Source organism: Artemia franciscana, unplaced genomic scaffold (assembly GCF_032884065.1).
Source record: "Artemia franciscana unplaced genomic scaffold, ASM3288406v1 PGA_scaffold_53, whole genome shotgun sequence".
NCBI classification, from domain to species: Eukaryota; Metazoa; Arthropoda; class Branchiopoda; order Anostraca; family Artemiidae; genus Artemia; species Artemia franciscana.
This window is the reverse complement of record NW_027062694.1, coordinates 208792-231719: the sequence shown is the minus strand read 5'-3', so window position 1 is coordinate 231719 and position 22928 is coordinate 208792. Positions and strand designations below refer to the sequence as shown.

The following is a 22928-nucleotide window of genomic DNA, read 5'->3' as shown; positions in this document are numbered from 1 at the left end:
TGAGAAAATAAAAATTTATTTTAAAACCTGACACGACACATTTTACCTAATTGAGAAAATTATACAGTTATCAAAGCATGGGACCAAAATACAACTCAAGCATATGACGTTCGACATTTGTAGATTTAGCACAGAAGAGCAGGGACCTCAAGTAGGAAGAAGGACGGAGGGGGCAATCCTCCCCCTTTTTTCTAAGAGAATTGAAAAATGATCCCTACACATTTTAGTGGAATGGTGCAAAAATTAAATGATAGAAAGTATATTTTGTACTTCTCTGTATATTTTTCATAAGAAGAAAATTATATTAAAGCACTTTTTTCCTAGGCACTAATAGATATAAACACCAACCAATTCCAAAATATCTTTTTTTTTTAAGATTTAAGAAATAAGAGAAAAAAAAGGCATATCTGAAATAAGAACGAACATAGACTCCTCAATTTTGCAGGGGGAAGATTCATAAAACTTTGGAGGATATACTTAATTAATAAATTTCAATTATGCAGAACATCATGGTGATGGATCAAAAGCCATCTACCCCCCCCCCTCGTGCTGTATAGAAATCTTGAAATAAGTTCATACTTTATTAAGTAATCTCTGCACATTTTTTGGCTCATATGATTTCAAAACTGTATTTTGAAAACTCCGAATTAAAGTTCACACAAACTACTAAATAAAAGATCTATAAGAGAAACAACTATTACATTAAAACAAATCTCGAAAGATGGCGATATTATTTTAAGTCAATGTAATCAACAATTTGGGCACATATAATATATCTAATAATCTTGTACTAACTCTTAATTGACTAAAAGAGAGAAGAAAAGTAAATAGAAGCAAAAAGGTACATTAAATAGAAGAAAAAAGACTAACACAACTAATACCTGCACTGAACAACCCAATCGGGTAACTACACCAACAACCCAAAAGAGTAACTGCATTAACTGTCAAAGTGTAGTTCATGTTTTTTTTTCTTTTTATTTTGGATTGTGATATCGATATATCGATACTATATGTCGTCATTAAGTTGTTAAAACTCACTAGGCTGTACTAGTGTTAAAAGGCTGAACTAAAGGTATCAAACTTAAAAATATTGAGCATTTTGATCAAGCAACCTTAAGAAAATTTCTAAATAAGAATGTTTCTAAATATACTTTCTAAAGTCTAAGGTTTTCACTTGTTTTAGATAATTCCCAACTTAGACATACCACTAACGTTAACATAGGTCGGTCAATTGACACCTCAATTCAATTGACGCTCCGATTCAACATCATCCTCAAGATAAAACACCATTTAAAGAAATCACTACTGAGCACTTTAACACAGACTACGCAGAACTAAGAAGGCTGGAAACCATAGATAGTAAAAAAATAAGGAAGAAAAAAACAAAAAGGAAAAATCACCTATCTTTCCTAAGTAATAATTCTAAAGCTTTTAATTCTTTTCAGAATTACGGACTACAACAAACTGAAAAGATATTATACATTAATAATAAAAAAAAGAAGAAAAACCTAATTTTTCCAAGTAAAATTAATCCTTTAATTTTTTATTTATTTTACTTATGTCGCTTGGGCTATCGAACGTTTTATTTTTTTAATTCAAGACGACAATGCTACACTGCCAGTTGTTCCAGTGGGTTTTAACTCCTGTAAGAACCAAGTTCGGAAAATAAAGGGCCGGTCCTATTTCCTTTGCATCATACTGATAATGAACCCATCTGTCAAACACGTTAGAGATCAGTTTCAAGAGAGAACCAGTTTTAGCAGTTCTTATAAGGAAAATCACATATTATAACAATTATCTTTTATAAATTATCTTATGAATCTACCAATTTGTAAACCGTAGAATTCGTGTAATCATGTCTTCTTTTTAGACTAATTTTGCAAAGAAAATAAGGGTGAGCCCATGCATCCGTACGTGTTTGTTTTAGTTTTATGCACATAAGTACAAACAAATTTCGGGAAAAACAAGATTAATCAGACACATCTCTCCCTTATCTGGAATTGTTTTTGCAGGTTCTCCCTCCCTCTTTTGAAAGATTTTAACGCGTGCTCTTGTACAAAAAACTAGGTTGTCCAATCAAAAATAAAGTATACGAAACAATGAAATAAAATAAAACTAAAGAATCAGGATTCCATATAGCTCATTTAAGTTTACTTAAAAAAGCCAGTTGTTTAACGTTTTCTAAAAAAAAAAACTAAGATACGTTCTTTTTCAGGCTAGGATTGCTAAAGTAGCACTGAAGCATAAGCTTAACTGACCGTTTTGTCTTTCCTTTTTTGGATTAAGTGCATTTTTATTTTCACCCTGATAAAATATTTTTTACCTCTTTCAAGTTTTTTATTCTCTAAAGACGTTTTTCGTATAGAATTTCATCTCTGAGATTAAAAATAGTAAAATATATTTTAAATCTGATTTGTTGACAAAGACCAATCATTGTCTAAACTAGTTATTTGTTTTGAATTTACTTATCTATCTATTTTTTAACGTTTAACGTTTTTGAAAAAAAAAAATGAGATACGTTCTTTCTCATGCCAGGATTACTAGAGTAGTAGGCATAAGCTTAACTGACCGTTTTGTCTTTCCTTTTTGGATTAGGTGCATTAGGATTTTCACCCTTATAAAAATCTTTCAGCAAATTGATTGCTTCTAGCTCTCTTAATCCTTTGACAACATTAGGAAAACTATCACTTACACTAGCGACATCTAAAACAGAACCACAGCCTCCAAACCTATCATTGCTGCAACCATAATAAACGGACCGAATTTTCAACTGCTGTAAGGCAGAAGCACACATAATACAAGGCTCAACAGTTACCCAAACATCCACATTTTTAAAAACTTCACCTATATCAAGGTTCTTTTGTTGACAATAAGACACCACTTGATCAATACAAATCATTTCAGCATGCCGAGTTGCGTTTTTGGTTTCGTTCACTTCATTTCTACCTGTGGCAATAACTTGATTCTGATAGACAAAAACACAACCAACAGGAACCTCTCCATTACTTAGTGCGGCATGGGCTAAATCAAAGGCACTGTTGAGGAAGAACTCGTCCATTATTCTTTTGAAACTTCTAGTCTTCTAAAGAAAATTCAAGTAGCTCGAAGAAATTGAAATCAATCTGGTTTGGTAGGTAGCTTTGATTTTTCTAAAAAAAAGAAACAAGCTTTTCAGAATGACAAAAATTCAAGTACCACCGTGAAGCTAAAAAAAAGTGTAATTAGGCAAATAGCTTTAATTCCCCTCCTCAACTTTTTTTCAAGGAAATGGAACTTTATTTAAATAAGAGAAAATTCAAGTAGCTCAAACAAATCGAAATCAACCTGATGTTTTTTCTTTAAAAAAAAAGAAGCCTTTCTGAATGAAAAAATTCAAGAACCTCCAAGAAACTGAAATAAATGTAATTTGTTAAATAGCTTTGCTTTTCTTAAATTTTTTTTTAGATTTGCTTTTCTTTTGAAACAAATATTTTCTTTTTAAGAAGTGAAGCTTTTCTAATGAATAAATAAAAATCAAGTAGGTACAACGTATCAAAATAAATATAGCTTGACAGGTAGCTTCAGTCTTTCTATAAAAAATGAAACTTTTCTGAACGAAAAAAATCACATAGCTATGACAAATTGAAATCAAAGTAGTTTGTCAAATAGCTTGTTTTTTCTGAAAAACAAAAAATATAATTAATGAAAGAATATTCAAGTAGCTCCACTAAATTGAAATCAACGTAGTTTCCCAAATAGCTTTGCTTTTCTTCGGAAAAAAGAGATTAAAAAAAAAAATCAATATAGCTTAACAGGTAGCTTTGCTCTTTCTTAAAAAAAAAATGTTTTCTTTTTTTTTAATGACAAAAATTCATGCTACACCGAGAAACAGAAATCAAAGTAATTTAGCAAATAACTTTGCTTTTTCTAAAAAACAATTTTTAAAGAAATTAAAGGTTTTTTTAATACAAAAATTCAAGTAGCTCCACTAATTTGAAATCAACATAGTTTGGCAATTAGTTTTGCTTTTATTCTGATAAAAATATTTTCTTTTAAAGAAGTGAAGTTTTTTTTTAATTAAAAATAAATCAAGTAGGTGCAATGTATTAGAATAAATATAGCTCGGCAGGTAGCTTTGCTCTTTCTAAGAAAAAAGCTTTTCTAATGAATTTTCGAATTAGCAACTAGGTTTATTTTTCTTCTGAAAAAAACATTTTCTTTTTTCTGAAGATGTGCAGCTTTTTCTGAACGAAAAAATTCCAGTAGATACAACTCCTTTAAACCAACGTAGCTCAGTGGCTTTGTAAAAAAATAAAAAAATTCTGAAAATAAATATCAACCATTCGAAACAGTGTTATTATTTTTGCGCACAAAAACTCCAAGTTCTGAATTATCATTTAAATTTGATTTAATTTTCCTGGAGCAAAGAAAGCTGAAGGTGAGTACCAATTAAAAAAAAAAAAAAAAAATGTTTAGATACCCATAAATACCATGAGGTTATTCCTTCAGATATTATCCTCAAATGACCTATAAGGGCTTTCGTGGGACCAGTCCCAAAGCTGACAAAAATAAAGGTGAGACATAAGCGGTGTGAAAGAATGTGCCACCCCGCGTTTTGTGAAGGAGTACAATATTATTCTTTAGTAAACAATGCTTTTTTTTGTCCACTTATATATTTTATTGTTCAAGATTCAAGGCTTTAAGGTTCGAGATTTACCTTAAGCTCCTGTACAATATACACAACATAAAAAGGGTCAAGCCAGAGACACAAGGTTGATTGACCAAAAATCCGGTGTAATAATATAACACATCTATTTGACAAAAAAAAACTAATTGCATAAAATAAATATTTATAATTCCATGACTCACCACTAGACAGGAACCCACCCACAAACCAAACGACACTCGACGAAGATCAAATTACCCGTTAGGTAAGATGCAATAAAATCGTGTGCTGGTCCTCGTATACCGCCATGGCTCAATTTATACAACAATATTTCGTTACAAATCATATCGAATGCCTTCTCACGATCCGAAACAATACTTGCCGGAATCATTTTTATCAAGACATTCGCGAATAAATTGGACCACAGTCAGGATAGCATCCTGTGTACTATGTCCCTTTCTAAACCCATACTGATTGTTTGAAAAATATTCATTCGAACAAAGGAAATTATACACTCGATTATAAAAACATCGCTCCATTAATTTAGAAAAACTCAAAAGAATAGATATTGGTCAGTAATTCGTGCAATTACTCCGGTCGCTGCTTTGATACAGTGGTATCGCATTTGCTTTCTTAAATGAATCTGGAAAAGTTCAGGATCTAATTGACAGATTTATTAAATGACAAATTACTTTATTAATAAGGCAAAATAGCTTTCACAATATTCATAGACGATTCATCAATCCCCGGGGAATTCCCATTCTTTAAGAGCTTATCAAAATTAGCAAGCTCTTCCTCTGTTACTGGTGTCAAAAGCATAAATTTTTCAGGAGGCTTTCCGAGGCATGTACGAAAATCAAATTGACCATGGGGCACGTTAAGTTGAAGCTTGTGGGCTACCGACTGTCCTATTGGCGCGAAATGCGAATTCATGTAATTAGCTATTTCTAGCTCCCTTTCAATTCTATTACCATGAGCGTCCTTTATTTCTGATGGTGTGTAGAAGTTGTTCGCGATCGAAGTTGTTCGGAATTTTCTTTGATGACTTACTTACTTCACTAAAAGAATCAAAATAAAATTTCATTTTAGCATTACGTATTATTTTTGAAAGTAGATATTTGTAGTTTTTGAAAAAGGTTTTTTTCTCACTTGGGAATGATAACAATTTTTTATATAGACCATTTTTGTTTTGTTTTATTGAGGTTAAAAGGGAAGGCAATATCCATGGTTGAATGGGTGGATTATATTTCCCTTTTCGTTTTTTTTTAGTCTGGGGCATGACTCAACAAAAGCAGCGTTAAATTCTTCGAAGAAATAAGCCGTTGCAGAGTTTACTTCTTCAGCATCCAATACACGAGACCAATCAATAATATCCAATTTATCCTTTCAACAGTCCCATTTTTTTTTATTGATAATCCGGTGTGTTGTTTCTGGTGCTTTGCCTGTCTGAAGCTGGTATTTCCCATCAGAAATTTAAAAAAAAGTGATCAGAAAAATCTGATAGACCAACTTGTGAAGACGTACCTGGTGTCGTTAAAATAGGTTGTCGATAAGAGTTGCACTAGTGAGGTAAACATGCGTTGGGTTTGTACATGTGGGAATCAGTGATTTCGATGTCATTAGAGAAATAAATTGAATGATCATCTGCATTAATGACACCACCATAATTTGGCAATGGCCAAGACGAAATTTTTTAAAGAACAAATCGTTTGAAGAATTGATTTGAAACAGTGACAGATTGCAATTTTTTTATACTGAATAAAAAGAGGATAATATGTACAGGGCATGTACAGAGCATATATCAAATTTAGTTCGTTACCACACACTAGTTGCCATCCATACCCACAGTCTTATGAAGAGAGTCTTGCAACCACTTCGCAGCGGCAAAACATCAGGAAAATACACGATAAGATGAGAAAGCGGAGAAAGAAAATTGGAAAACAGTTGTCGATAAAAAGAAATGCTATCTGATTCCGTATTTAGTCTTCAAATAAGACAAGTTTGGGGGAAGCAAAATAACGAAATAAAAAAAAAGAATAAAAAAATCTAATTAATATTAGGCTACTCTTCAACTATAAGCTAAATATGAAAACTACAAATAGGAGAAGGGGGAGGCTACAAAGACGTTGACATTTACTCTCTTCTACGAACAACATCAAAAATTCAAATTATCACGCTCATGACTTTAATGAAGAATTTTTCCCTTAATTTAATCGTCATGACAGTATTTTCGAAAAGCCATTATTAACTCTTGTTTATAAAAAAAAATTATAGTTTAAGTATGGTCAATTTTTAAATGAATTGCTTTTTCGCTCGTTATTCGCAACTAGCCAGTATAATTTCTACTAGTCTGTCTTATAAGCCAGCTTCTGGCTTATCTGAATCACGAATTCATACATTCCTACATTTCTATTTATACTCATTCTGCACTAGACTATCATTTGGTTCCTGCTGCTTTGTTTTGTATGTTCGAAAAACTTTTGATTTGTTAACACACTGTTCTTCTCTAAATTTTCTCATTTTGGTGTAAGAGGTAGTAAAGTTCTTTGGTTTATACAGTGTCTTGTTAATTGCAAAAATAATAACCAAAAGCCAGACTTCATCAGCTCGTTTAATTAAAAATCCTTCTGCTCGGGAGCTCGAACCTTCGATGAGGTGTTTGAAAATTTTTCCTTGATACCTCTTGTGTGAGCGACACTACGCATGCGGATCTTGTACTTAACCTTTTTAAAAGGTGATTCTTTGGTTACATTTGATGAACACGTCCAACGAAAGCAATACGACAAAGACAATTGATTTCAAAACCCGTAGATTTTCTTCTCCTCTCTGGGCTTAGACATTCAAATTTTACACAAATGGAAAGAAATAGGAGGAGATGAAACTCTGAATTGTGTTGACAGAGCCTGATTTTTCAAATCCTTAGGCCAGAAATTAATCAAAAGCCTCGCCTATTATGAGGCACTATTTAGTACTAGCGATTTCAGTCACTTACGAACACGTATGTCATAAGCAGCTTTCCTCGCACTCATTGGTACAAAAAATTTTGGTGAGGAGGAAAAATTGAATATCAACAATAGAATTATTTAAGCATTTAACCCCAGGAAGTCAGTTTTCCATATTCAAGCTCAATTATTCCCTTTTGCAAATTCAAAGGAAAAGCGATTATATTGTTTCAAGACAAAGAATAGAATCCCTTTTATAACTAATTCTATAAAGAAAAGTCATTTTTGTATCCAGATGAGGCATTTGCAACCTCTATTGTATAACAACAAAGTTAGGAGGTATAGTTACGCACCTCAATTGCAGTATTTGCAAAGCAGAACCTATCACTTAAAACTGGAGCAATGATCAAGTCTGAATGAAGCAATTTTTTTAGGGGATTATAGATTCAATATTTCCGGATAAGCTATGCATTAAGCCAACCTCTGAAAAGAAATGTATACATACGTCAGTCAAAACCTGTACTACTAATAATACTTTGACGGCAACAAATTGAATACTCCTTCTTTCCAGTTAAAGGTGAAAAAATTATAGGGTTTCAACTTCTTTCTTTTTTTTAAAGACTAATGCAAAAACTTAGTGCAGTCCGCCAGTCTTTGCAAACCTTAACCAGCCACTGAAACTGCAACACTAATGAGGTGTCGAAGGGCTGGGGATATAGGGAGAATGCACCAAACTAGGAGTGATATTCAAGCAGTTCACCAGTACTCTTTATTCAGTTCAGCAGACCAAGCACCAAAAAACTCAACGCTGTTCAAGCTCAAAAGTATCTGTGTCATCAAAAGGCTGGGAGAGCATCTTCCAAATCATCACATAAACCAAGAGTATAAAAATGATGAACACATAATCACATAAACATGAGTAACTAAAATGAAAACACATACTTCAATAATGGAAGTAGCTACAAAAAACAGCTACAACAAAAATCAATATTAACAATTACTATTTCTAGGTCAACACAATAAGATAATATCGATAGAAAATATCGAGTAATGAAATCAATGGTAAAAGTGACGAATAAAATACTGTAAAAGGGAAGTGTGAAATCTTTTTGATGTTAAAGGAAAATTGTCTTGAATGAGTAAAGACCGATTCATCCCAATAGTAGCCAAGCACTAATATAAGGAGTTGTGACTACGACGCATACACCAAAATAACTTATATTTGATCCCGATCCCGAATTCATTAAGTTTGCAGTTACCACGAAAAGTTATAATCATAAGGAATTTGCATAATTTTACAAAAAGAGGTAAAACACTCCGAGAAAAGGGAAGCAACCTTGACAAAAATTGCACCATCATATTCATCATATCTAAGCCTCAGCACTGTTTCTGTTTTTAGAACAACAGAAACGGATAAAAACAGATGACCCAAAAACAGAACAGAAACAGGTCCGACAAAATTAGGTGACCTGTTTCTGCTTGAAACAGGATTATAATATTGACCAGTATAGATGACAGAATGTGGCATCCTAAAAAAGAGGAATATAAGGGAAAACAAGAAACAGCTGTTAAATCAGCTGTTTCTTTTTATAAAAACAGCTGCTTTCTGTTTTTCCAAAAAAAACAGAAACAGGTCAATCTTGATAACGAAAACAAACTTTCTTACTTTCGAGAAAAAGCCCGAAACCTCTCTAAAATGGCGTTGGATCGAAACGAAAATTACATCATAGAAATTGCCATGATCGAAAACACCTAACCGGAGGAATATAGTCCCCATCCTAAAAACTAAAGAAGATCGTATTTACCATAGATAGCACTGATGTATCTCCTTTACCTTTATCTTCTGCTTCTTCTTTTTCCCTCCAAAGGCCCACAGGTCATTGGATGGTCGTAGAAAGACGATTGAGGACTCTTTCGAAAAAGTTTGCTTACAATTCGTGCCCTTTTTGTAAATTGAGATCAGTAGCGTAGTTTCAAGTGATTCGTAGATAGGCTTTTTTTTAATACAGGCTTCGCGGCTCCATCACAGGTAATGATATGCTGCTAGTCCTGGTAATTACCTCATTTTCTAACACTGAGGCATTTTTTATACCTTCTCTTGAACGCGTCAAGGGAAGGATATTCTAAGATTACCTCTGCCGGCAATATATTCCATGGGCGACCGATCGCCGGGCGAAACTCGCTTTCAGATATACTTGGCGGGGAGAATCCTGCTAAAGGTAGACCTGAAGAGCTGTATTTCGGCAAGTTGGTCGCGAGGGCTTGGCTCTCTCAGGAGTGAGCTTCGATAGCTCCGTTGATGGAGGGTTATAAATGTACTTGTAGAAAACCAGCATGGATGCCACGTCGTGGCGTTCCTGGATCAACGATGGGATTTTAGCTTTCGTGCTACCAGAGATTGCAGCACGAACTGCTCAATTTTGAATTCAATAAAGTGGATTGATAAGACTTTTTGGTGCTCCAGCGAACAAAGGACATGCATATTCTATGACAAATGAGAACTCTCTTAATGGACTTTGACTATATTTTCTGTGTTCCGACCTGCTGTAGTATCTGATCTTTGGACAGAGGACCTTAATCCTATTGTATTAAAAAACTTAGAAAAATAGTCATCAACTTCTCTCTGACTCTCTGGTTCTTTCTTATTTCTATTGCCACCTAAGGAAGCGAGCTCACACGAGCTGCTAAGTCAACTGGTGAGTGCCTGTTTGCCCGCCACTCTCTGTATCAAACTCAGTCATAGGCAAATGGATCCAAGCAAGCTACACGTTGGTGAAGCTCCGATTTGAATTTACGGTTGTGAGCGAAGTACTTCTTCCACAGGAATAAGAGGTGATCCTTGAGGTAATCTCCTAACTAGTTTGTCAATCTCACCTCGCAGAACCTTACCAGCCCTTTCACAAGCATGTAAGTTTTGCTCGATGTTGTGTAGGTAGATCTACTGGCAATTTTAGCTCCCTCTAGTTGCACAAACAACTAGATGTGCTCTGAAGAATCAACCATTCCTGCTCGGAGAGTTCCAGTTCTTTTATCTTAACATCTCGAACATTAAGCGGGGGTCTTTCCAATCCCCCTAGGGCAGCGGGCTGTAACAACATTTAAACTAGTTTCAGATACTACAAAAAATACTTTGTCTTCAATTGCACGTTTTTTCATCGCCAATCTGATAGCTGCGAGTATATTTTCAGCTGTGTGTCAAACTTTCAAGGGCTTGAAGCGCAATATGCAACTCTGAACGGCCAATTATCCACTTATTTGCTTGAGATACACAGTTACTGCCAGATAGCCCCCTCCTTTATATAACCAACTATCAAAGGTCAACGAGACCTTTTTGGCCTCTTTCAAATCCGCTTTCAAATTCACAAGTTTCTTTTTCTTCTCTTGAAAGACGTGTCTCTTGACTGTACGAGCCGATGGAGGGAGCAGACCACCGGTGAAATTTTCAAGAAGTCAACGCATACATCGTTGTCAAATACAGACAAAAGTATCTTGTCAACGAGTACTGCTCTGAGACGCTGATTCGTCAGCTCTTTTTAAGCAACGAAATAGCTCACGCATATGAAAAGTTGCAATTTCGTTTTTTTTTCGTTTTTGAATATTGAACAATAATAAAAAAAAGTTAACTTTTTACCACACTTCTATCCACTGAATATTCATTAAGTTAATATATGAGATGCTAATCCAGTTTAAAGCTATCACAAACGATCTATATTGACTCACAGTTACAGAGACCACATTACTACAAGTTATACAATTCATCCATAAAATTAAAGGCAGTCTATATAAAAGTAATGGTTATTGTAAACGGCTGATTTAAAGCCTCATTTGAATAAGCTGTCTTATGCGAGGCCTCACTAAATCATGCACAGGACTTCATTGTTGAGCAACAACTATTGGGGGGGGGGGTTAGTGGATCTTTTTTTAATTGCCTAATCCCCAAAGAGCATCATTTGTACGAAAATTTCCCAAGCAAAAAATGAAAATTATGACTCAGAATTTCTGAATACCCCCCCCCCCCCTCCCAAAAAAAAATATTGGTGTACGTTATATTTTTAGAGATGATTATGATTATTGCTGTATTATTACACAAAAAATAAACTTGAACACAAACAGACGGAGTTGAAAGGTCGGAAAGCTCCCATGAAACTGAAGAAAACCCTGGATATTTATGAAAAGACCATATAATAAAAAAAAAATGAAAACATAGCATAGAAATAAAGAAAAAAACTTTGCATTACTCATAACAATAAATACTAACGAAAACAAAGGCATTAGCAGACAATACAATAACTTCAAAGAAAAAAAGGAAGAAATAAAAATTATATAGAGCTACTGGATCAGTGTTGAAGGATATGGATAGATTAGCTCCTATAACCAGTTATGGTAAACAGACAACTGTCTTCCCACATACATAATTGGATCGGCAATATTATAGTTTTTCATAAGACAAGAATTACGAGCCCATGAAGAGGAACGTAGAAGATAAGAATCGGAAGAAAACACTACGGAGTTTTAAATTGTCCGGAAGTTCAGCGTAAAAACGAGCGGCAGCTCCATTCATATGAGGCATAACTTTTGTTCTTTTAAGCATACGTCTCTGTTTCCTTCCATTCGGACAATTCATTTTTTTATTGATTTAATTACCATAACAATTCGAAATTTCTGTTTAAAATTCAATTTTAACTGTTTTGCTTTTATATTGATTTTATACTGCAAGGTAATAGTGCATATGCAGCCACCTAATGTAGAGCTTATCTGTAACGTACACCTTCATGATTTAACCCAGGGAGATGGGTCACATTTAGACCCCCCAGTCTCTTCTTCTCCAAAAAAAAAAAAATGGAAAAAACGAGGTGCTTTACAATCTTATAATGACTACTAAAGATTAAAACAAGCGTTTTCAAAAGACGCCGAACCTCAGAATATCAGAGAACATCTCAACATCTAAAATCAAGCTCTATGTTTCAATTAAAAAATTTTCCCAAATTCATCGATTTGGTGCTCCAAATATAATTTTCGAAATTCTTTTATAATCCTTAAAAGTTCTGTTCCTGAAAAGGACGGCAAACTGAAATTCAGAAGGAACTTAAATTTGGTACAAAACATTAATTGTAGAATGGCTAAAAAAACTGTTGACCTGTTTTTTTTATCATATCCCCATCCTTTGCTAAAGCTACCCTCCTCCTTGGAGGCGAATCATCGATCACCTAGACCAGAAACGTTCTTCAGAGTCTAGTCTACATGAAGTGGCCAAAAATCCAACTTTTGTACAACGAATGTCTGATCGACGCAAATACACAAACAGGTTTTTTGGGGTCAATAAATAAAACAATGTGTAATAAAAATTAAAAAAAAATTATTTTTATTTTCTTATGAAAAAATAAAAAATTGTGAATAAAACAAAGGAGCAGCAATAAACATACTATTTATATGAGCATATGAGAAATTATGGGAAAATTGAAAAGAAGTACAACACTTGAGGGAACAATACGAGCCTGAAGCCCCTCTTCTTCTAAGTGACTGAAAGAAAGGTGTTTGCAACCCATTACGTATGCTTTACAATGATATCTATTTGTTAGCACAGACTGGTGCAGGTAGAGGGAATAGTCAATGATGTCTTTCAGAGGAAAGGACAGACTCCTCGGATTTGAACACTAATTGGAAACTCTTATTACATATGATTGAGACTTTCTTCTGATTACATATGGGGTGGTATACTTCTGGTTCAGCGTAATAATGATTGTCCGTTTTTGAATAATATCCAGGTCTTCGTCCAGATGGTCTATATTGTGCACCTGTGGGCCCACTAAGGGCACGCATACCCCAGAATAGGGTGTACGTGACGCAAACCGTTTTCAACTGAAATTGAGGGAAAGCCAAACGTTAGAAACTAATAAATGACCGCACTGCATAATTACCCTTCTTCACTAGACCAATAGCATACGCGTCAAAAGAACAGTAATCATTAAAAATAACCTCCAACATGACAGAAATAGAGGGGGTTTGGTGCCACTGTTCAAGGCACAGGGGATTTCGATTCAGCAGATTAAATGTCATCACTGGTATTCTTTTCGTTAGTTTTGAGGCCAATGCTCCAATATTTTTGGAGAAAGATTGCCTGGTTTTGAATTGGGGACGTACTTCAGATATCTCTGCGATGTCTTTCAGAAGCAGAAAACGGCACTCACTTATTTGAATCTTTCTAAAATTATTGGAGAACGTTATCAATTACTGCTAAAATCAAGATGGCTGCTAGCTTCGTATCCTGTGGTACGGCGCATGTCAGCTCAGCTCACTCCGAATCAGTTTCACCCAGGAACAGAGAGAATACACTGAGGTGGTGACTTAGTAGAAAAACAATTAACAAAAGTAGTATATGCTTTCTGGCACCCATGATTTTTACACTATATACTGCTTCATAGAGGATTATAGCAAAACTTTCTGGTAGGCGACTAGAAGTAAGTCAACGAGGCTATTTCCTCTGTTTAACCACTGAGTAACAACATGACAAAGCTGAGCTAAGTAATAAATATTGCTAGACCCTTTTAACCAACCAAAGTATAAACGTTACAGCTACTTTTACCAAGTTAGGGGTAGTAGAGGTCGGTCGGAGTTCATTACAGGAGTTTAGGTATTACACATAAAAAGCTTGATTTCAAGCACTCGGGGCTTCTGCTCCTTGAATGACTGGTCGACTATTGATGAAAGATGTTTCTCCTGGAAGACGGGAAATCTTTAAAGCTGGTAATATTCCCGGAAAGAAGTATTGGTTTCTCTTCAACCTTGATTGTTCATTATTTACTGCGAACTTGGGAACTTCATTAGTTTTTCCTCAGAGATTTCAGCAACGAGAGTTTGGACCCCCTATTTCTGTTTTCGATAAGCTAAATCAGTATTCTTGTGTTCTTAGCACTCTCAGGTATATATTCCCTGAACAGGCAATATATTTTCTATGCTAAAAAAAGAGACAAATTGTAAGAACTGTTTTCCTTATTTCTCCTAATCAAGTTTGAGGTCAAGTATAAGAATGAACCTTGTCATTTACCATGTCAATAGATTCTGCGGATAGTTCTGCAGATAAAGGCTTACAGATTGCCAACGTCTATCCTTCTTGGCCAACCGCCTGGGGCTAAACGGAAAGCAGGTCGTCCGCAGTGGGTAGAAGGATGCCGTAAAGAAAAATCTAAGGGACATGGGAACTTCCTAGGAGGGTGTAAAGAGGCAGGCTTAGAATAGGTTAAAATGGAGGAGCATGCGTAGCTGTGTTGGCCTCAGGCGGCTAGGTGCTGCAGTGAATTGTTAGTAGTAGTAGTGAGTATTCAACTAGTCTAGATTCAATTACTTTTTCAGTTATTTCTGGAAAGAAAGGAGAATTGAGATGGACCTTTTGTTTCAAGGGTCAGAAATCTTACCTCCTTTATCCAATCAAATTACTATAGCGACCTTCAAACCTTCTTTGAAAATCCCATTTCCATTAAATCATTAATCACTTAATACATGACTGGTGATACGACTAGGTTTTTGGTATCAATAAATAAATTTAAAATAAATACAATTTAATACAATTTTAATTTTTGCAACTTCATTTAAATGAAAAGCCATACAAACTACAAGGCTCATCAAATGCTAGGATGAGTCGCCACACCAATCTTTTCATACCTTTGGAATTTTCTCGCGACTGGCTTGACCTCTAAACTGAATACCTTCACGATCAACAGCTAAGTTCAACAGGAAACAATCTGCGGTTACTTCTTTGGCTGAGTTATACAAACAGAGTTGTTTCCAGTCGTCAACCGAGTAGCTGAGATTCTTTGAGCGACAACCTTTATCAAATATGAGCAAACTGATTCTGAAAAGCAATGCAGGAGATTAGACTAAACAATTGGAGACCTGACAACTTAATCAATAGATTAGATTAAAACTGGTTAACAAAAGTCAACTAGTAACTTAACTAACTGCCAAATAGTGTTCTTTTCGGCCTTCCATCTATGGTCAATCAGAGAGCAGTTTGTCCCTGAATGGCATATGAAAAAGTCATAGAAAAGATTTAAAGGAAACTGAAACTTCTTTGGAGGAGGTAAAGAATGAAGCCTCTAATAGGTTTGGGCGAGGGAAAGCGTATGCAGCTGTGTTAGCCTTAAGCGTCATGGTACTGCAGAAAAATTGTTAGTAGTAGTAGCAGTAGTAGTAACATTTAACGGCTAAAATTAGTAATTCAGTCAATAGGAATTACTTCTAGAAATTAATTAATTCTAAGAAAATTAATTCTAAATTAATTCTAGAAAATAGAATCTGTTACTGAAATAGAATAAACTGATTAACGGCATACCTGGCAAGAAAATTCCTAGAACCGACTAGATTCCGTTAATAAAAATTAACAATAGTTAAAGTTTAATTAGTAATTAACTAATTAAATAAAATCCAACACAACAAATTATCTGATTGATAAACTAATAGTTAATATTACTTAATAGAATAGAGTTAATTATGATAGACCTCTGACAATAAAATCAATAGTAAAGTAGTCTATATAAGACAGTCAATATAACTATTTGGCAGCTCCTTGGAAATTGAGAAAACAGTTTCAAACTCCTAGCAACTCTTCAAAAAACAAAATGTTTTGGGTGGGTTCTTTCTGAGGAAGTGACTTGAGAATAGCTTTTTTGTTATTTGCATTCTCTACACAATTCCTTATATGTGTTCCAAATGCATGTCAGTTGGGTTTCAAAGGTCCAAGAGAAGGAAGTAGCACAGTCCCATTTTTATTTATGATAGCACTTATTTGTAAACGTTAATAAGCATTGTGATTTTATTTTATTTTCAATGTTACGACAAATAAAACAGACAGGCCAAAATATAAAACGTTTCCAGTAAAGCGCAAATGGCAGGTTAGCCTTTAGAAGGTTTAAGGGACGGTAGTCCCAGTCTTCTTTGCGGTAGTTTCTGTTCATTTTAGGTTTTATTTATTCATTCATAGCAAATTCTCTCTGTTTTAAGTTTGGATTATTACATGAATTTATTTCTGCTCGTTTCAGGTTTAAATGTGACTCTTTACTTTTCTTGGAAAAGTAAGTTACATTATTTCCTTTTCGCTTTTTATTGACACATTTTTATTGTTACAGCCTATTCGTAGGAATGACTATATAGTTTTTTAGTGTTTTTCTTAAGGACAAAACTTTTGAACTGTAAAACTAACACTTTTGAACTAGATTCGAATATTCAGTTCAGATGTTGAACCAGCAATGATTTTGTCTGATATGGTTTCAATACTATTTTACCATATAATTTGAGGTGAATACAGAGGGGCTTTTCAACCATAAAGACTAAAATATTCCGAATTCTTAGTATTTTACAGGGCCGTAACCATCCTGATCTCCATCCTGTATACAACGTTTGATATATGTGTGTTTTAATCAATCATTCTTGTCTGAATAAATGAATGTCATGGTCATTTATTAAAAAAAAAGTTCAGTTTCGCTATCTACTTTCTCTTTTTTGCCTTTGTTAAAGTTCAATTGGTTCTGTCAACTCACCCTGAAAGTTTCAGGGAGATCAGAAAAAAACTATGTCTAGCCCATTTTGATGTGTCAAATTTTCAAGTAACACAACCCAGTTTATTTTTTATAATATTATCAACACAGATTTTTCACAATCGTAAAACAAATACCAAATTCCAATACTAAAATGACTATAAAACAAGCCTCATATCCAACAGCACTGCCAAGGCAATAAAAACAGATTTAGCATTGTGTAAGGTACCAATAGATGGCGTTGATAATTTTTTCGTCGATGACCAGATTTTTTTCGTTTTTTAGGTCCCTTTGACCATTTCTATATCCCGTAGATATCAAGCCAATAGGGGATTTTTAGATATTGTTGCGTCACACATTGATGCAGCCAATATCTCCATTTTCTTTTGAGCATCCCCTTTCTCCTTTTGATTCAAGGAACTTTCCCCTGATCCAGTCTACATACCCTCTGACTTTAACTTAACCAGGGAAAAATATTGCTTTTTTGGCTAAGTATCATGAGTCAAAAAATTCTTTGACTAAATTTTAAGATATTTTGTCTTCAGTGAGATCTCCCAGGCCCTGTAAGTTTTAAGCCTATCAGAGATGAAATAATTGGTGAGTCCCTTTTTGGGTGCCACACAACCAAAATACGTTAAGCTTTTTCTGTAGAGGGGTCTGCCTGAAACAAGAACTTACGAATATAATTTTAAAAAAAAGTTTAAGAAGAAAAAGAAGAAGAGTCTACGACCAAAAATTAGAATGTTAGAAACTACAGTGATGACAGTGGTCAAGTGTGGTTCTAAAATGTAGACACTATGAAGAGAATTTCTGACGGAGGAAGGCACTCTGACGGAGGAGGATTTATTTGATGCTTTCCAGGGGAATTGTTTACGGATTCTTCTGGGTACCAGTCTGATTGACCGTATTTCAAACAGTAAGCTTTACGAAAAATGTGGTTCTATCTAACCTTCTAAGGTTATAATGAGAGACATTTTTAGGTGGCTAGGACACGATCTACCAATGATGGGAATCAGGCTGCTAGAGATCGTTCTTTTCAGCCCACCATCTAGGGCTAAACGACAAGTAGGTTGTTCTCGAATGGGGTAGGTGGAGATCATAAGAAAGAATGGAAACTGAAACTTGCTGGAACGTACAATGAGGGAGCCTTTGAATAGATTGGGATAGAGGAGGAGGATGCGTAGCTCAGTTGGTTTCGGGTGGCTTGATATTGCAGTAAATTCTTATTAGTAATAGTATTAGAAACACGGAATTCATGGCCATGGTGCATAATGAATCTGTCGGTTCTTTCACCTGGGATGACGACAAATATTCGAAGTCTAGTAACTCATTTTGGCCTGGGCTCAAGAAAAATATTACAAATCCTGGCCGATCGTAAAAAAGTCTTTATCCGTTTTTTAGCGAAATGAAATTGTATTTCTAGGTTTTTATATGGTGTTAGGATTCACCTCAACCCAGGAAATTAAGAAACCAAAGTTTCAAGCTGTTACAAAAAAAAAAAAATTTGGCCACCTTTCAGGCGAGCCAATATTTTTGTGACCGAAATAATTTTGACCTCTCATCCCTCCCTTTAAAAAAAAGTAAAACTCCAGGAGCTTCACCTTTCTCCAATACTACAGGAAAGGTACAACTGGATCCAACAAGCAACTCTCAAGATTAACAAAACAAACTATTTTGATAGTATGGTTACACATTGTGCATTTCAATTTGACTTACTACTCAACCGTGAAAAAAGTTGGATTCATAGAGGAAACACTTTTATGCAGATCGGTAACCCGGGTATAAAACATGATTCCTGCCCCCCCCCCTCATGCCACCAACAAATAAAAATTGAAGTGCCTTTATCACATCCCAACACTGACAGAAAGTCACAAATCAATGCTCCGACCCATTTGCAAGAAATCGCAGATATGTCACTTTGACAAACTGGGCTCGCATAGTCTCTTTCGAATTACCGGGCAAGTTTACCGTGCATATGTTCGAAACTCAAAAAGGGCTCACAGCGCAAAAAAACCTACAAGGATCAGAGCATAGAAAATTTAGCACACACCCCTCTATCCTCTTCCTCCAATTAAAAGCGTACAGTCCTTTTAGTCTACCTAACACTTTCCGAAAACTTGAAATCGACTTCCCAAACCATTTTCAGGATATTGCAGATCATACACTATCTGGTAAGCTCAACAAGCACATTGTCTTTTGATTTACATTGTTGCTTGACTGTGGGTCGCATAGGTTGTTCAAGTAAGTAGACTTACTCGCCCCTGTCCCAAGTAAAAATTCCAGATACAAGTAGCCCCTTAAACAGCCACTTAAAGGTTCAACTACATACTTTCTTAGACCACACTGCTTTTCCATTTACGAAAAAATAATTGAAGAAAAAACGGGTTTAATTTTTATAAAGCAGTGAACAAAATAAAATATAAACTACACTTTAGCTAACAAAAATAAAAATACTCCAAATATTTCGGCCCCACGTCCGGGAGCCTTTCTCAGCGGAAAAAAAAGAGAAAATTACACACCAACAATTTAAGACCTTTTTTAAGACATTATAAAAATGCCACGACAACTAAACCAACACAAAAAAATATAAACAATAAAATAAATAAGAAACAAAACTCACATTATAAAACAAACATTCCCGCACTGACTGTAACTTCAGAAAAACTGAATTAATTGCTTATATTGACACTTTCCTCTGCCACAATCGGTGTATAAATGGGATTTTTGTTTGTTTTATAATACTAATCCCCATCCACCCTTTCCAATATACTGCAGACATATTATTTTGATAACGTTGTAGCACTCTTTTTTTTTTTTTAAACCTTGCTACTTCACCGTGACTAGATTCTAAGCCCCAAAAGGACTTGGAATGCAAAAACGTCAGGCAGACTGGAGACAAACGTATTGTATTGATTGACATAACCTGAATGAATCTGCTCTCTTTGGGGTAGTTGGGAGGGGAAAAAAATTTGCCTTCCTCCCAGTTCAAAATTTGGGGTCATTTTGCCCGGCCATCCCCAGAAGGTTTCCACTTGATTCTCAAAGCCGTCCCCAAGATATTACAGATAGGCTATTTCACAGTCTTGGACCTTGCATCGCTACTTAACTGCGAACAAATTAACTCCCATAGGGGGCTTATAGTACAGACATGTTTAGAGGGACATGAAAGAAAACAACTTTACCACCTTTCCATTCTGAACATAAAATTTGTAGTTTCCAATACTACTTGAAAGTTCCAACTCCATCTTTCAAACAGTTTCCGAGATATTGCAGGCATATTTTTTTTTATAACCCGGATAAACAGTATCTTTCGATTTACCTCTATACCCTCCCCCCAGTCAACGTTTGACGTTGGATTGACCCTCCAACATATCTATAAAGTACTAATTTGAACCCTGACCCGTTTCTGTTCTCACATTGTAGATACAGCATTTTGTTAACCCGGGTATACAGTGACTTTTCATCAACACCACTATTCCAATTTGAGTAAATTCTAGTCTTGTGAGGGCTTATTGTACCAAAATGTAAAGTGAATTGAAAGTAAAATGACTTAGTCGTCCCCAACACTCCCTGAAAGTTTCGAATTGACCCACCACCTAAGCTGCTATTTTGAACAAGATGGTTATTCTAAAATTTAGATCCAATACCATGGGTATTTACAGGGCTGCCGTTGTGCATAAAGTAACAGGGATTGGTTGCCTTCCAAATACTTCCTGGTTTAAAAAAATATGCTAAACCACAAATTTCCGAGTGAAAAAGTGACCTTCCAAAGTTCTACGGCTAAACCTTCCACACAAAGTGGTCAGGTGGAAAGAATAATAAATAGGAGGCGTACATTATCTTGTAAAACCAAGGTTTTAAAATACAAGCACCACCTCTAAACTTTAAACGAACATTTTTTTTTCGGCGGAGGGGCTATTGCATCGCTCAGCAGTCACACTATTTGTAGATAAAAGATGTTGACATGATAGAAACCTCTATTGGCTAAGGACCAGCGGTAATTACATAGGCACCAGTACTTTAAGGTGAAATTGAAATCAGAACATTTTTCACATTCCCATCCCTATTTTTATCAGTATAAATTTCCAGTCGGAGAAATACATTTTTTCAGTCTCATTCGAAACCGGGCCAAAGAGAATATTCGCGCACATAAAGACATATTCTTCCATTAGGGACATAGAAGCCTGCTACCAAAGAATAATCTGACTTCTATCAGAACGTGCCTTTGCTATTAAAAAGATAAGGTTACTATACCTTCTTAGTCGAGGTAGATGGAGGCACAGAGTAAGAGTTGCTAGATTCGACAAAGAACCTAGTTTTTGGAATGCTTGATGGACAAATCCTATTTGACAACCAAGGCTAATGCTGTGAGCAGTTTTTACTCCAGGATCGTCCCTAAAATAAAATTGCCATTATTATAAAACAAAATACTTAAACGTAACAAATTTATCATAAAGAGGTTTTTGAACTCCGTTGTTAGTGCTAGTAGAAGTTAGTAGGGCGCAAAAGCGGCTAGAAATTTTCGAAACGCTCAGCAGTTCTCCAATTAAAGTTAGTGAAATTCTTAAAGGTGGGAAATGTGTGATTAAAGATCTTTTCATCAAGTTCACAAGGATTTGGAACATAGTTATTAGTTGTTTATTGATTATTGCTGCTTATATATTTATTTGGAATGGCCTAAAAGTCATCCCAAATAGGATTCGAAATAGTATCAATAGGTTTTATGACGAAATAGTACCAATAGGTTTTATGACGGGGTTGCCACTTGGTAATTATTCTTGTAAAAATATATATTTTTTAACTTGAAACTTCATTTTCAAATAGTCCAGATTAAAAAAAAATCAGGTTTTAAGAATAGTCTAGGGAATTATTTGTGTCAATCAGAAAAGTATCTAACTCAATACCACTACAGTACTATATCAGTACTATTTCCTGGATGTGCTTTGAATCAACACAGAGGATAAAACCTTAATTTCGAGTAGGTAAGTTAAAAATCATTTGAGAAAAACAATTTTGTTTGGTATATGTCAAAAATTTGATTGAATTTTTTTAGATTTTAGTAAGTATGGAGTTAAGAACCTTTTTCGAGCATAGAAGTTTCCATTGTTTAAAGAAAAATTAAAGCAAAACTAATTTCCTGTGTATTTCTGTTTTCAATTTCTTGTTTGAGTCAACATTACGGAAGAAAATTCCGTCTTAAGTAAGAAAAAGAGAGCGGAGAGCGGAGAGCACAACTATTATGAATCACGTTTTAGATATGATGTGTTCGAAAAATGGGATGACGTCATTTTCAAAGAGAAATATCACAAACTAAATACAGCAAATCTTTAATACATGATGCAGTCACAAGGTAAGATGACGTCATACTAAAAGAAAGGCTATAAGTGGCAGTAACGTTCGCGTCACTTTAGTTTTTTTTTGCTGTTCATGAAGATAAAGGTACTAGTCAGATACAAGTAAAACAAAATACAAAACGCTTGCTAAAGGATTGAATATTCAAAGGTAAACCAATAAATAGAAAAAAAAATTAATGCTTAGAATAAGAGAAGTAGTTTTAGCTAATTACTCGCCTGGTATTGACTAATTTTGCTTAGAGTAGGACTACAACCTGGAATTATTTGATTAATACTAAACACATTGTTTATTAAGACTCTCTTTTTAGCATGAAAAATATAAAATGTACGGAAAAACTGCAGTTTCAAGTGAGTAACTAATGAATATTAAAAAAAAGATTTTCCAAATACGACTAATTTTTGATACTTCTCTATTTAAGATTCAATTATGAGTTGACAAAGAGGAAGAAATTTCAAT

General features: G+C 34.8%; 2 protein-coding genes across 4 annotated transcripts in view; both read right to left on the bottom strand.

Moving 5' to 3' along the window:
- LOC136041990 (germinal-center associated nuclear protein-like) overlaps positions 1 to 22928 on the bottom strand; it is a 50282-nt gene continuing 27354 nt past the window's right edge. The window contains exons 4-6 of one of the 3 annotated variants that reach the window (XM_065726813.1): positions 21372 to 21512; positions 15247 to 15436; positions 1 to 3149 (exon numbers count right to left, since the gene is read on the bottom strand). In XM_065726813.1, the coding sequence (XP_065582885.1) occupies positions 3075 to 3149; positions 15247 to 15436; positions 21372 to 21512 (406 nt within the window). In that variant the 3' untranslated portion in view covers positions 1 to 3074. Of the gene's footprint in view, positions 3150 to 8093; positions 8511 to 15246; positions 15437 to 21371; positions 21513 to 22928 lie in introns of those variants that run through there. The other 2 variants (XM_065726814.1, XM_065726815.1) reach the window with 2 other exon arrangements.
- On the bottom strand, positions 2561 to 3058 carry LOC136041985 (tRNA-specific adenosine deaminase 2-like). The gene has a single exon (XM_065726805.1). It carries the CDS (start codon positions 3056 to 3058, stop codon positions 2561 to 2563), a length of 498 nt encoding a protein of 165 aa, XP_065582877.1.

What these genes read in the sequence shown, in the direction of transcription:
- LOC136041985 (XM_065726805.1), bottom strand. Translation starts at nt 3,058, where the DNA reads ATGGACGAGTTCTTCCTCAACAGTGCCTTTGATTTAGCCCATGCCGCA.